This window comes from Mirounga angustirostris, unplaced genomic scaffold (genome assembly GCF_029215605.1).
Source record: "Mirounga angustirostris isolate CCGP_5_RB_7025 unplaced genomic scaffold, mMirAng1.0.hap1 SCAF_4, whole genome shotgun sequence".
Taxonomy (NCBI): Eukaryota; Metazoa; Chordata; class Mammalia; order Carnivora; family Phocidae; genus Mirounga; species Mirounga angustirostris.
The window spans coordinates 126,685,880-126,701,352 of NW_026991712.1; the positions used below are offsets into that span (position 1 = coordinate 126,685,880).

A 15,473-nucleotide genomic window follows, 5' to 3' on the forward strand; every position below is an offset into this window, starting at 1 on the left:
CAGTTATGAATAGAGCTGCTATAAATGTTCATGTACATATTTTTGTGTGAACATAGTCCCTCAACCTATTTAGGTAAATACCAAGGAGTTTAATTGCTGTGTTGTATGGTAGGAGTGTATTTGATTCTGTCAAGAAACTGCCAAACTGTCTTCCAAAGTAACTATACCATTTTGCATTCCCACCAGCAATGAATGAGAGTTCCTGTTGCTTCACATACTTGTCAGTATTTGGTGTTGTCAGTTTTTGGATTTTGACCATCCTAATACACGTGTAATGGTATGTCATTATTGTTTGTTTTTTTTAAAAGATTTTTTATTTATTTGGGTGATAAAGAGCATGAGCGGGCGTGGGGGGGAGGAGCAGGGGGAGAGGGAGAAGCAGACTCCCTGCTGAACAGGGAGCGCATTGCGGGGCTCGATCCCAGGACCCTGAGATCATGACCTGAGCTGAAGGCAGATGCTTAACCTACTGAAGCACCCAGGCACCCCTCTTTTGCCCATTTTAAAATATGGTTGTTCATTTTCTTATTGTTGAGTTGTAAAAGTTCTTTGTATATTTTGGATAAAAGTCCTTTATCAATGTGTCTTTTGCAAATGTTTTCTTCTATTTTATTTTTTTAATATAAAATTTTCTGTGATTTCTATAATTATTATTTTCCCAGTTAGTATTCTTCATTATTTAGATTTTTTTTTTATTTGAGAGAGAGAGAGCAAAAGCAGACGGAGGGGCAGAGAGAGAGGAGAAGCAGACTCCCTGCTGAGCAGGGAGCACATTGTGGGGCTTGATCCCAGGACTCTGAGATCATGACTCAAGCCAAAGGCAGCTGCTTAATCGACTGAGCCACCCAGGTGCCCCAGTATTCTTCATTATTTAAATGTCTTTAAAACCTTATTTATTTATATATTTATTCAAAATACATTTATTGAGCACCTTTTAGGGTGTCTTGAGTCATAGGAAATACAAGATGAATAAGGCATGGTTTTTGGCCTCAAAGAGCACAGTCTGTCCACCATGAGAGACAATCTAGCAATTGCTACCACAGAGATACATGTAGGGTGTTAAGGTAGCCAAAGATACTTTTGAGTCTTCTGCAATATAGAGGGTCAAATAAATAACTACAACAAAAGCAATAATAATATCTAAGATTTATTTTATTAAGCCCTTACTTTGTACCTGGCACTGTAGCCAAGAGTTTTATACACATTATTTTATTTATTTATTTATTTATTTATTTATTTATTTATTTATTTATTTCTGAGAGAGAGAGAGCGGGAGTGTGGGAGGGGGAACGGAGTGGCAGGGGGAGAGAGAGAATCCCAAGCAAGCTCCTGTTGAGCGCAGAGCCCATCGCAGGGCTGAATCTCAGGACTCTGAGATCATGACCTGAGTCAAAATCAAGAGTCTGATGCTCAGCCAACTGAGCCACCCCGGTGTCCCATATACATTATCATATTTAAAGTTCACAGTAACTCTGTGAGGTATGTCTACTTTAATCTCATTAAGTTAAAGATCTCTGTTCAATGAAGGACAAATGGACAAAGCTGAAAGAACAATAATAGGAGGGGGAGAACATATCTGAAATGTCTAGAACCAATGAAGGATTAAATACCCGTACTTTGTAAGGAACTCCTGCACATAAAAAAGGAAAACATAGAAAATCCACCTTTAAAATAGACAAAGAATTTGAACAGGCAGTTTATGAAAGAGGAAATCCAAAAGGCTAATAAGACATGCTCAAAAGTACAAGTACTCAGAGAAATGCATATTAAAAGACTAGGCTATCACTTTCCCCCTATAAGAATGGAAAAAAAAAATCAAGTGTGGGGGGTGTAGGAATCCTCATGCACTACTGGTGGTAGTTTAGATGGGACATCTATTTTGGAAAGAAATCTGGCCCCACTTCATCAAATTAAATATGCAGATACTTTGCCCAAGTGATTCTACTCCTTCTTTGCTCACAGAATCTTAGCTCTTTTTCTGGAAACAGTGTTACCAGCCATAAAGGACAAGTAGTGATTGATCTTTGCTAGTCCTACCAATCCTGCACCTTTTTGTTGGGTCTGGAAATGGGCATGTGTCCAAGTCCTGGAAAAGCATACTTAAGGGAAAGCCTGCTGGGAGGCTACTAAGATCGCCTTCTTGATATACAAGGATATGATATTTGGAACTTCAGCAACCATTCTGCTACCATGAGAAACAAATAAGAGTCCCAAAGGCAATATGCTGAGACAGAGGATCAGGAGGACACTTGGTCTTTGAAGAAATCATTGAGTTTACAAACCAACCTTGAAACTCCCTTTCAGTGGACTGCTTGTCTTGCCAGCTAATTGAATATGTTTTTTGTTGCTTTTGAGCAAATCATCCTTACTGATGCAGTGCTCAAATGGTCGTTGAATGAATAAATGTTGATTGTGATAATTACCAGAAAACAAATTGTTTTTTGTTGGTCTCTATTTCTACAAAAGAAGATGGTAGAGAAGTAGAGGAAATAATGGATGCAGATAGCATAATACTAAAAAATATTGGCTATGAAAATAGCTACACTAGATCCTGTTTAAGACTGCCATAACAGATTACGGCAAACCAGGTGGCTTAAAACAACAGAAATTTACTCTCACAGTCCTGGAGGCTGAAAATTTAAAATCAATGTTGGCAGGGCTATGCTCTCCCTGAAGTCTCTTGGGAAGAGTCTTTCCTTGCCTCTTCCAGCTTCTGGTGGCTCCTAGCAATCCTCGGTGTCCTGTGGGTTGGTAGTTACATTAATCCACCATTTTACGTGACTCTGGTCTCTGTGTGAGTCTCTGCCTCTTCTTGTAAGGACACAATTACTGGATTTAGGGGCCCATCCTAATGCAGTATGATCTGTCATTTTGATCCTTATCTTGATTACATCTGAAAAGACCCTCTTTTTTTTTTTTTTTATTTGAGAGAGAGAGAATGAGAGACAGAGAGCACGAGAGGGAGGAGGGTCAGAGGGAGAAGCAGACTCCCTGCCGAGCAGGGAGCCCGATGCGGGACTCGATCCCGGGACTCCAGGATCATGACCTGAGCCGAAGGCAGTCGCTTAACCAACTGAGCCACCCAGGCGCCCCGACCCTCTTTTCAAATCAGGTCACATTCTGAGGTTCCAAGCATTCATAAATTTTGGGAGGACACTATTCAATCCACTACAGATCCTAGATGTTTTATTTATTTCATCGATAGCAGGAGTATCTGAACTCTAAATCTTCCATTTCTATAACATTCTCATGAATATCTTTATATTCTCTCTTATTTGCATTTTAGCTGATATAAATCTGTTGTGAATAATGTAATTTCTTATTGTGTCATTATTAAAAGTTCTACACTATGATATATTATTTGTGGGAAATAGTTACCTTTCTGCTGATTCTTGTTAAAGGACATTACCACTCAAAATATTACAGACACCTCAGTGTACTGAGAAGCAAACAAGCAAACAAATAAAAATGATCACTTAAATAAAATTGACAGCACTTTACTTATTTAGCATTTATGGTGGCATGGTATTTATTAACAGACTCTATTTTTCTTCCTTTTGGTTTTCCTAGAGATGTTAATCCTTAACAACAAACATCATTACAGCATATTTATTACAGAGATATTATTCTACCCTCTCCCCTTCCAAAGCTATCTCAAATTATAGTTTGGAAAATACTTATCTGGAAATTGTAACAGAAGGTTCTAATTTTGAGAAATTTGGAATTCCAACTTTTAATATCAAATTATTTCATTTATGAAATTCCTTTGAGAAAAATTCCTTTAGTGATATATTTTGTGTTGATTTCAAAATGACTTCTGTCCTTTTTTCCTTCACTTGTGTTCCTTAATTTTGATCTGATAAAAATAGAACTTCAACTAGCAAAGAAGCTGGGTCTTATTTCCCTCAAGGTCAATGTTAAGTGCATTTCACAAGCTCTCCTTGGTAGATCGGCTACCAAAAGTAATAAATTTAACAGTTTCCTAATGTTAGCTTTAGACAAGGAGGCTGTTTAATCATTGTTGTATTTTACTTGTCTAGTGGCTTTATTAACTTAAATATTTTATTTGACTGAAGTATTTGAGAGAGAGAGAAATGTCTGATTGTTAAACTAAATTTGGCTAAATCAATCAGTGAGCAGAGCATTTCCAGCACTGAGCAGCTGTTGTTACCAGATACAAAGAGAGGGAGAGATGTTAGTTATTCCTTTAAAAACCACTAAAAGTATTCATTTTTTATGAAAATAAAAGTGATGTTTGCTCTTCATAGAAAATTAAGAAAATTGTATTTCCCATTTCTTTCTAGCAAATTCCCATTTATCCTTGAGTTCTAAGCTGTAGTTCCTCAGGAAAGCATCCCCTGATTAGGTGAGGCTGCCCTCCTATATGATGATGTCACCAGTACTTCTTTGTTGAACTTATCACAATATAATTAATTAATAACTTGTGTAATTGTCTGTTTAATATCTGCCTTCCCTGCTATTTCTAAGTTCTATGAGGGTGGGGACTGTGTCTATCTTATTCCCATCTGCATCCTCAGTTCTTAGCATATTCTCTAGCACAGGGTAGATGCTCAATGAATAACCGTTGAGTAAATGAATGGATAAATAGAAATAGAACATCCATAATCTCAATACCCAGGACTAGAAACTGATAACATTTTAGTAAGCTTTCTTCTTATTTTTGTCCTTTTTTTTTTAGATGGTTAAGAAATTATTCCATATAAAATTTTCTACATTATTTTCACTTAATATTATCTAGTTTTTTTAATGATTATTTTTATTTAAGATGCTGTATAAATCCATGAGGATTTCAGAGAAGTTCAGATAATTCTGAAGAATGGAGAGTAAAAGCCCTCTAAAACCCCAGTCTCCCTTCTCAGATCTCCAGGGGATGACCACTGTTTACAGTTTAAGTACTGGTAGTAGTCCTCTCGCTGCTGTAACGAATTACCACAAACTTAACAGCTTAAAACAAACAAATTTACTATCTTATAGTTCTGGAACTCAGAAGTGCAAAATGGATTGGTAGAGCTGAGTTTCTCTTGGAGGTGCTAGGGGAGAATCCATTTCCTTGCCTTTTCCAGCTCCTAGAAGCTACTCATATCCTTGGCTGGTGGCTCTTCCTCACTCTGACCCCTGCTTCCGTCACCACATCTTTTCTTCCCTGACACTCTTGCCCTCCTCTTATAAGTACCCCTGTGATTACACTACGCCCGCCCAGAAAATTCAATATAATCTCCCTTACTCAAGAACTTAATCACATTTGCAAAGTCCCCTTTGTCCTGTTCGGTAACATATTCACAGGTTCTAAAGATTAAGACATGGGGAGCCATTATTCTGCCCTACCAAAGTACCTTCCCTGCAAGTTTCTGTAAACACACAACTCTTTCCCCTCCTCCACACCACTCCTGTGTCTTCCTAAGAGAGACTCTGTTTTATTAAACAGAGTATAATTAAAATATTTATTAAGTCTTCCTGGGACTTCAGAGAATTTCACAAGATGCTTATTGAATAAAAGCAATATACAATTGAATAAAAATCAATTGAACAAAAGCAATTGCACTTATAGGAAATTTTCAGCTCATGGAGAGTTGAACTCTCTCAATTAGCTTTGTACCAACAGAACCAGATTGACAAGAGATGATTACACTGCTAATGTGATATCAAGTCTTACATCACTAAAGCATTCAACATGAGTTTCTGTCCAGGTCATTATGGCATTTTAATGACAACACAGGATTTCCAAAAATGAGACTTTGAAGGGCAATTGCTCTATTCTTACATTGAAGCAATGTTATTATGAGTTAGTTCTGAAGCTAATGAGAAGGTCATGAGATGGAAATTGATTACAGCAGGACAACAAACTATTATTAAATGGCTCACTGGAAGGAGGGAGGGAAAGTATTTGAAGCCAAACTGAAATGGAATTGAAGGTGGTCCAATATCAAAATTAGTACTAGGAAATGATACAAATACACTGGAAAGAAAACTCTTTTCCTTTATTTTAACTGATTTTTTTCTATTTATATTTTATTAAATATCTCATTTCCTTTTTGAGTTTTATCTTGCCAAGAAACATTTTGACTGTTAGATATGAAGTGCTATATACATCAGATCCTTGTGGTGCTGATTACTGTAGGAAACAGTTTTGCCTGAAGCAATTAAATTCTATAGTAAAAACCACATTGCAAAATCTCTCTGCCCGGCCATGTTCTGATCCTGATTAAATGTATCCTTCCCAACATTTTATTTTGTGACAACATTTATTTAGTAGCCACAAAAGTATTGATAATAAGTTTATGCAAGTTCGTCTTCCAAATTGTTTTGGGTAAATATTTAAACCAGATCTCACTTATCTAGGAATCCTAAACCTGGTCGACTTCCTGTGATCCTTATGTTGAAAAAAAAAAAGGTACTACAAAACATTTGGTTGTACAAGTTGATATCCAAAAGTCATTCTTGAAATTGTCCTCTCTCTTGCTTTCTAAATATAATCCATCATTATATTCTGTTGGTTGTGATCTTAAAATTCTGTTGAATTTCTATCATCTCCACCCTCGCTGGTCCAAGCTACCATTGCCTGGACGGTAGCCATGGCCTCCCAAATCCTCTACCTGCAGCCATTCTCATTGAAGCCAGCATGATTTTTGCCATTCTGAGGCTTTCCTCAACCTGACCCCCAAGGCTTTGAAGGGATGTGACACCTGCTTAGCAATGCAGTTTGCTCTTGCAGCACTCTCTTTCGTTCTTTGAACTGCATGCATAAGGTCGTTCAAAAAGTTCCTTTAATAATTCAAGCTTCCTTCTTCCATAGGTTCTGTGTCAAAGCTGGTTCCTGTCTTGAAAGCTCTTCTCTTCATTTCTGCCTCATTAACTCATTAATTTCAGCTCAGTCCATTTCCTCAGGGAAGCCTACTCTGGTGTTCCTTACAAGGCTGGTTCCCTACTAGAAATTCTCTTGTTAGACTTTTACATTTGTTTAAGTGCTTTACTGTTAATATCTGTCTCCCCTAGACGGTAAGCTCCAATGAGGGCAACAAACTGCTTAGTTTTTGCTCTCTCTCTTATTGCCTGTGACCAGCACAGTGCCTGGCACGTAACTGGTGCTTAATAAATACTCACTCAGCGAAAGAATAACACAGTGGTGTTCTTGGTGCAGACAGGAGGAGAGAGAAAAAGATAACAAAAAAGAAGAAACAGTAGGGGCATAGATAATAAAAAAGAGCAAGAATGAACACTGATCTAACACTATGGTCAACAGAATTAATCTGAGTTATTGTTTGATTGAAGAACAATAGTAACAACATGGATAGACTCTGTGGTGAACTCCCTGTGAGGGTCATGCATGAAAACTTTTATTAGAGATGCTATGGATGTGTGTGATTTTGATCTCATAATCAAATGCTTGTTTTCTCTGTTAGTTGCTAAGTTAAGTCAATTATTCACTAAATGAGTAATTGAATGCTAGTCTAAATGCAGACTCTCGTTAACAATTTTTTTAATTGAGATATAATTGACATAACATTGTTATAGTTTTAGGTGTATAGTTTTTTCCTTGTGATGAAAACTTTTAAGATCTACTCTCAGCAGCTTTCAAATATACAATACAGTATTGTGTTTGTTTGTTTGTTTGTTTAAAGATTTTATTTATTTATTTGAGAGAGAGAGTGAGAGAGACAAAGAGCACAAAAGGGGGGAGCGGGAGAGGGAGAAGCAGACTCCCTGCTGAGCAGGGAGCCCCATGCGGGACTCGATCCTGGGACTCCAGGATCATGACCTGAGCCGAAGGCAGTCGCTTAACCAACTGAGCCACCCAGGCGCCCTGTTTTTTTGTTTTTTGTTTTGAATACAATGTGATTTTATTCCAGCTAAATAAAGCAGTGCCCCAGTCACCTGGGCAATAAGGCTCACTCACGGGGCAAAAGCCAAGAAAGAAGGATTTTTCATGTTTTCTTTAATTATCAGTCACTGCACATAGCTCTCTTGCACACCTCCTCTCGGAAAATGTGGGCTAACAAATCCTGTGCTAAGAAGGAAAGAGAAAAAGGGAAAATGGAATTCATCTAGCATACTGCTGAAGGTGGTTTCTCCAATTTCTCTTCTATAAACTGCTCCATCAACACGGTCCATTCTGGATTATTTTGATATCATGACCACCTTCCCTGATTTTCATGCACACAGTACACTCACCGGGATAAGCAGACATGTCCTTTCTGCACACAGGGCTAAAGTCTCTAGGGCATCCTGGTAATTTATACTGATTGCAGTTTGGTTTCTGTATTCTGAAGGCTGGCTAAACTCGAGTTCAGAGTCCAAAGCGGTTGCCAAGTCCCGGCCAGGAGCAATAGCACCAAGTGCAGCACCAAGAGCGCCTCCGTGGCTGGCCGTCAGGTCGCTGTCTGCTCCGGTGCCAGTGGGACACACAGTGTGCTCCAGGGTCCGGCAAGTGACAGGCTGGGGTGGGGGTGGGGCTCAGAATTATTAACTAGAGGGCGCCTGGGTGGCTCAGTCGGTTAAGCGGCTGCCTTCGGCTCAGGTCATGATCCTGGAGTCCCGGGATCGAGTCCCGCATCGGGCTCCCTGCTCAGCGGGGAGTCTGCTTCTCCCTCTGACCCTCTCTCCTTTCGTGTTCTCTCTCTCATTCTCTCTCTCTCAAATAAATAAATAAAATCTTAAAAAAAAAAAAAGAATTATTAACTAGAGTCACCATGCTCTGAACATCACATTTCCAGGATCTACTTATCTTACATAGCAAGTGGAAGTTTATACTTTTTGAATGCTTTTACTCCTTTTGCCCACCCCTGCCCCTGCCCCTGGCAACCACCAATCTGTTCTCTGTATCCATGGTTAACAATTCTAACCAAATTTTAAACAATTCTATTTCACATATTAACAGATAAAAAAATTATTTCCCATGTTGAGTGGTGCTTAAAACTGTTCGTGTGTCCTACATTAGGGTATGAAGCTGGCTCTCTCCCGTACTTGAAATGGAGTGGTTCAATGAAAAAACAAAGAGAAATAGAAATCTACTTCCTTAACATGACAATGAATATTCTAATCCTACAGCTAATGATAGACTTAATGGAAAAATGTTAAAACCATCCCTTTTAAAACAAAAATGAAAGAAGAAAATCTTGCTATCAACATTACTAGTTAGTGTTCAGTCATAATATAATATAATCACAGCCATAATATAAGCTGTGAAAAAGAAATACAAGAAATAATATTGGAAAGGAAGAGACAAAAAGGTAATTTGAGGATAACATTAAAAAACTAGAAAAGCTTGGGCGCCTGGGTGGCTCAGATCGTTAAGCGTCTGCCTTCAGCTCAGGTCATGATCCCAGGATCCTGGGATCGAGTCCCGCATCGGGCTCTCTGCTCCTTGGGAGCCTGCTTCTCCCTCTGCCTCTCTTTCTCTGTCTCTCATGAATAAATAAATAAAATCTTTAAAAAAAAAAAAACTAGAAAAGCCAAAACAATTTGTCAAACAAAAGTTTTAAGTAATTTTCATTATTAATATAATTAAATACTTCTTATTAAAATGATGAAAGAGTACTCGGACAGAAAATATGATCTGCCTATCAGCAATAACTGATCAGAATACATAATATTATAGATATTACCTATTTATAATTATTATATATATGTATTTCCTATACAATGAAAAAAGAAATCCATTAAGAATAACAACAAATGTTAACAATAAAAAAAAATGTTTACTATGCTTAGGACGTGGCTTGGTTTAGATATCTCTGGCTTAAAGTTCTACTGAGAAATTAAAAAAAGGAACCACAGATAAATGAGAGAGTTCCATATTCTAGAATGAAGGACTAAATATGATAAAGATATCAGCCTTTCTCAAATTTATTAATAGATTTTCTATTATCCCATTAAAATCCAAAAGTATTATCTTCTTGTAACTTGGAAAAATTATCATAAAATTCACTTGGAAAATTACCGGGCAAAATCACAAAAATCAAAGAATTTTTGTGAAAAATTAAGTATACTAAAATGGTTAACCCTAATGGCCAAATATTAAAGCATTTAAAAACAACAGCGGCTAAAATAACATGGTACTGGCCCCCAAATAGACATATATTTTAACTGAAGAGAACAGAAATTCCAAAATACTTTATTTCTGATAAGTGTTTAATAAGAGAATTATTATGAGTCAATCGGTAAGGTAAGCGTTATGTAGAAAATCCTGTTGGATAATGGAATACCAATTTTGATAAAAGTAGTAGATCGTTACAGCAATGGCTCCCTAGAATCATGTCTCCATTTCTACACCCTTTTTTCTCTAGCTATGGACACACTACAGAGTTTTGGGTGGTTTGTTATGCAGCAATAGATAACTCACATAACATCTCATGGCATATACCGAAATGTATTCTAGATAGTTGAATAGTTAAATATAAAATCAAAAGAAAATAAAACTTGATCTGAGACCTGCATGAACTTGTGACATTTCAGGTGTAAGACACTCTAGTAGTGTGCTTTCTTGGCCTTACAAGGGAAAACCTGAAATTTGACTACCTAACATTAAATACATCACAAAATACAATAGCAAAAGAAACAAAATGGAAAGAGAGACAAGAGACTGGGAAAAACAATAGCATAAAATATGGCAAGGCTTAAGGTCACTTCATAAAGGTATTGAAATTCATATGTATAACAAAGCTATGAACAGAATATGTACATCAGAGTACATAAGAGAGTTTATAAACACAAGGAAAGACATCAGATCTTGACAGCAATCAAGGAACCTGAAGTATAACAAACTAGAGGTAACATTTTGTAGCAAGGAATTCAGAGGGAAAAAATGGTATAATTTGGTGTTAGGTTGTATTTTGATGGCACTGTGAGTGTATACTTTGGAAAGCGATATTATTGATAGGCACTAACATTTTTGTACCTTTTGACTTATCGGAAATTATCCAAAGAATGTAATTCAGCAAATGCACAAAGGTTTGCTTTACAATATTATTTTTGTAGTAAAACTTGGAAACCTTGTATTGTCCAGTAGAGGGGCAATTACTTTGTCTCAGGCAATAAAGGGTGGAATTCCAAGTTACTGTTCAATTTTAAAATTATGAAGATCACGAAGCAGCATAAATATGTTTATGTAGTGCTAGATAAAAATAATTTAAAATAGAATGCATATAATAAACATAATGGAACGAATACACATGGTCTTACCAAATCCTCAGACTCTCTTTGAAGTAAATTTTAGCTCCATAATTACGGAAGAAACAAAAATTTACACAATTTACCCATGTTCAAGCTTTTAATAATAGACCCCCAAGCCTGTTAATTGCAGCATCCACCCATTTTTCCGTTTAATCCAATTAATCATCTTTTTGTGCCCAAAGGCTTGCGCTTCCGCTACGTCCCGCTTCACAGCTTCATATATGCAAAGAATTGGCAGCGCTATGCAAAATAGGAAATAACTTTTAAAGTTTACGGGATCACAAGTTTTCCTCCCTCGCCTTGCAAACAACTTTTTAAACGTTATATCTATTTTACAATAAAAAACTGAAAATGCAATTAAAGATAAAGGAGCAAAGTCTTCATCTATCCTGCCCCATACACCCCTGGAACTTGAACTCTGTGCAAGTGCTGTTTACTAAGGGCTGGTAAAGGGCCGGCCTCAAGGAGGTGGGGCTGCGTCGCAAAAAAAAAAAAAAAAAAAACCACAAACAAAACCCCGCCGCGCTGCTTTACGGCACTCGCTCCGCCCCTCCAGGTGCGGGAAGCTGAAGCCGGGAAACATGGTGGCCGCCCGCCTTCTCAGCAAGGGTTGGACTGTCCTGGCAGGGTTGTTGCTTTTCTCCTTCGGCAGCTTGGCCGCTAGTCAGATCGAGGTAGGAGTCAGGCCCTCCGAGCGACAGGGCCCTGGGAGGACAGCTCTGCCGTGGCTGTGAGCGCACCAGCAGATTGCGGTTCATAGCAGCCGAGGGGAGCATCAGCATCTTGCTAGGCTGACCGGGCTGTGTGTGGGGGAGGGTGTCTGTTACAGGGGATGGGATAGGACAGTGTCGATCTGTTTCACCCTTTTAAACGACGTACATAAAGAATCAAGTGTCAGGAGACGGGGGAGAACCTGATGCATTGCTCGGACGAGTGTGCAGTCCCTAGCAGTTGAAATGTGAGCACAGGAGTGAAGCACCTACTTTCCTACTACGAAACTACACTGCTTCCCTTTGATAGGAGTCAGATGGCTACGGTGTTTTATTTTTGGCTCACAGGACATTCTGGCCCTTTATCAAGCTTTTACTCTATGCAGTACTCTGACAGTACTTCAGGCCAGTTCTACTAGAGTCTAGATCTGTTTCCAGGCCTGCATACCCTGTTGGCTAGGGGGCCGGGATAGTTAGCCGACATTTGAAAATCTATATCCAAAGTTTAATCTTCTGCCTAGCCCACCTCCTGTGGGATTGCCACTAAGTCAGAAACCTGCTTGTTTGTTTGTTTTAATAAACTCTTTTTATCTCACATGTTGATCATCACTAAATTCTATGTTCTGAACTTTAAAAATTGCTCTCACCCTTCCAGTTCCACTGGCATAAAGTGGGCCTTGGTCATTTCTTGCCTACACTGTTGCAAGACTATCTTGTTTACCCCCAGGCTTCCAAAGTCCCTCACTTAGATGCTAGATTAGTCTTCATAAAAGGCAAACTCAGTCAGGTTATTCTTCTGATTTAATCCTTTTCCCATTGCATACAGAGGAAAGTCTAAACATCAAAATCTGGTCTCTGCCCACTTTTTGGTCTTATTGGAGTCCATTCTTTCTACCACCTAAGTACCTTGAGTTTAGACCAATGAGTTCTAAACTTTTTGAATACTTACCCTCCAGTTAGAAAAGATGGCACATGCACCCTCTCTCTGTATCCATGAATTACTGCTAATCTATATAGTCAACATTTATAAGGTATATTTTTTAATGTAATACAAATATGAATAGAAGTTCTGCCATTTTTCTCCTTTATTTTAGTGGATTATCTTGTATACTTCATTTTGGACACCATTATATTTTTTGTAGTTACGTTGTTGCTGTGCTTTTTCACATTAACCATGTTGTTTTTTTTAACCTTTTGTTTCTTCTCTCTTTTTACTAAGATGCAGTAAAAGCATTACCTCTGTAGTAATATGTACACTTAGCTAATGTAGCACTCATCTGCTCTAAATCCATATATGCTTTGTAGTATCTATGATTCCTTAATCTTTCACTAAGAGGGCAATAGCTCCCTAGCTGGTCTGCTTCAAGTCTTTCTTTCTGCCAGTCTGTTTTCCAAGCTGCAGCCAGAGTAACTTTTAAAAATGCAAATCAGATCGTGTCACCCATAAACACCTTAATGTTTCCTTAAGGATAAAGAACAGAATCTTTGTTATGACCCATGAGCAAGGCCCTTTTCCTGTCTTTGACTTCTAGTTGTGCTAATCTTTTAGTTTCTCAAGGCCTTTAAGCTCCTGTCTCCCATTAGGGTGGATGTTCCTTCTGTCTGGAATTATCTTCCCTATTCTCTTCATCTTTTGAATCCTAAGCTAAATGTCACTTCTCTAGGGAAAACTTCGCTGATGCCTTCCCACTTCCTACTGCCAGAATCAGGTCAGGTCAGATCTGGGAATCTATTGTACTCTTTCATGATACTGTGTATCTTAATCTCTATAGAATTTATAGTTTGCCCTCATCTGCTTAATGTATGTCTATCAAATTGGATAGTGTTCTCTTTGGAGGCAAGTACTATGAGTATTTTTGCCCGCCATTGTATTCTGTGCACTTAGGACAGTGGCTGGCACATGGCACCCAATGAATGTGATGAATGAATGAATGTTACATTGCAGTGTGACATGTTTGCTTGCTTCTTTATTGCACTCTGGGGTTCTTGAGAGAAAGCAGCTTGCTTTTTCGTGATTTTTGTATCACTGTACATTACATGTAACTGGCACATAATAGGTGCTCCATTCGTTATATATAGAGTGAATAATTTTGCAGTGCCTCTATTGTCTAAACAATCACAAAAGAGTTTTGCCATATCAAATTTTTCACTAAAGTCTTAATGATGTAAGAATTTTCAGCTAGAAGGCACATTTGAGATTATTGGGTCAGATCTTACTTTCTACATGAGGAAAGTCAAGTCTAAAGAGCTAAGTGACTTATTCCAGTCTCATAGTCATGTTCAAATTTTTAAACTAATGCTTTATCCACTATAGCACATTGTTTTCTTTTGCATCGAGGCAGCTCTTGAGAAAGGTTAAAAAAATACATATATATGTACATTTGATAAACAGATATGAGGGAATTTTTTATTTTATTCTCCCTGAAATTTTCTTGCCAGATGAAAATTAAAACAGCTAACATTTGTTATGCAATTACTATGTTCCAGTCACCATTCCTGCCTTCTGTGTGTCAGGTAATAATTACTACTCTTTTACAGATGGGGAAATGGAGGCACAGAGAAGCTTTCCTAAGCTTTTACAGCTAGTAAATAATAGGGCCCAGATTAGAATCCAGGCAGTATGACTTCTCATAATTAATACTGTTTGATAGCAGATCTGGGGTCATTAAGGTTCATATTCACAACTATTTTAATATACAATAAATATCATGTTCTTTTGGTGTCTGGATATTATTGGATGTTGAGGTTTTCTGATGTTCCACAATGGCAAATATGGTTCAGACTTCTAACAGATTAGCGAAATGGTACATGGCAGCGTGCTAGAGAATGTGCTCAATCAAATATATTGATGTGTTCAAATAAAGTAATTGGAAGCATCCACTACAGAGTAGGAAGTAATGAATGAGACTTCAATAAGGGGTATTAATTGGGCGCCTGGGTGGCTCAGTTGTTAAGTGTCTTCCTTCGGCTCACGTCATGATCCCAGGGTCCTGGGATCGAGCCCCACTTCCCTGCTCAGCAGGAAGCCTGCTTCTCCCTCTCCCACTCCCCCTGCATGTGTTACTTCTGTAGCTGTCTCTCTCTGCCAAAAAATAAATAAAATCTTTAAAAAAAAAAAGGTATTAATTGTTATGTGGAGAATCAAGGCATGAAAATAAGTCATTCACAATTTGAAGACTGAATGGAAAACTAGAAGCATATGAGGAAGAGCTGGTTGTGTTTGAGATAAAAATGTTTAAAAACAAGCAGCCCCCACCTCTGGGGCTCCCCGGCAAAAAATAAAATGTTTGTCCTTTATAAGGTCAAATACTAGAACCTTTATAAATTTGCATAATGATAACTTACTGTCATTATAACTAAAGACTCCATGAATCTTAACTGTTCTTTATCAGTCTTTATTCTCAGAAATGTGGCTTTTCTAATGTTTTTGAAATTATTTGATTTGTAGGATCAAGCAGAACATTTCTTTAGAAGTGGCCATACAAACAACTGGGCTGTTTTGGTAAGTATATTCTATGAAGGTATATGTTGTTGTTCACATTAGATATGTGTCTGAGAACTTTTGTGTGAACC

At 37.9% G+C, this 15,473-nt stretch overlaps 1 protein-coding gene across 1 annotated transcript in view; it reads left to right on the forward strand.

Moving 5' to 3' along the window:
- The first annotated feature begins 11,731 nt into the window (after positions 1-11,731).
- The window catches only part of PIGK (phosphatidylinositol glycan anchor biosynthesis class K), a 119,851-nt gene continuing 116,109 nt past the window's right edge, over positions 11,732-15,473 (forward strand). The window contains exons 1-2 of the mRNA XM_045897392.3: positions 11,732-11,864; positions 15,349-15,402. Coding sequence (XP_045753348.1) covers positions 11,772-11,864; positions 15,349-15,402 — 147 coding nt within the window. The 5' untranslated portion in view covers positions 11,732-11,771. The remainder of the gene's footprint in view (positions 11,865-15,348; positions 15,403-15,473) is intronic.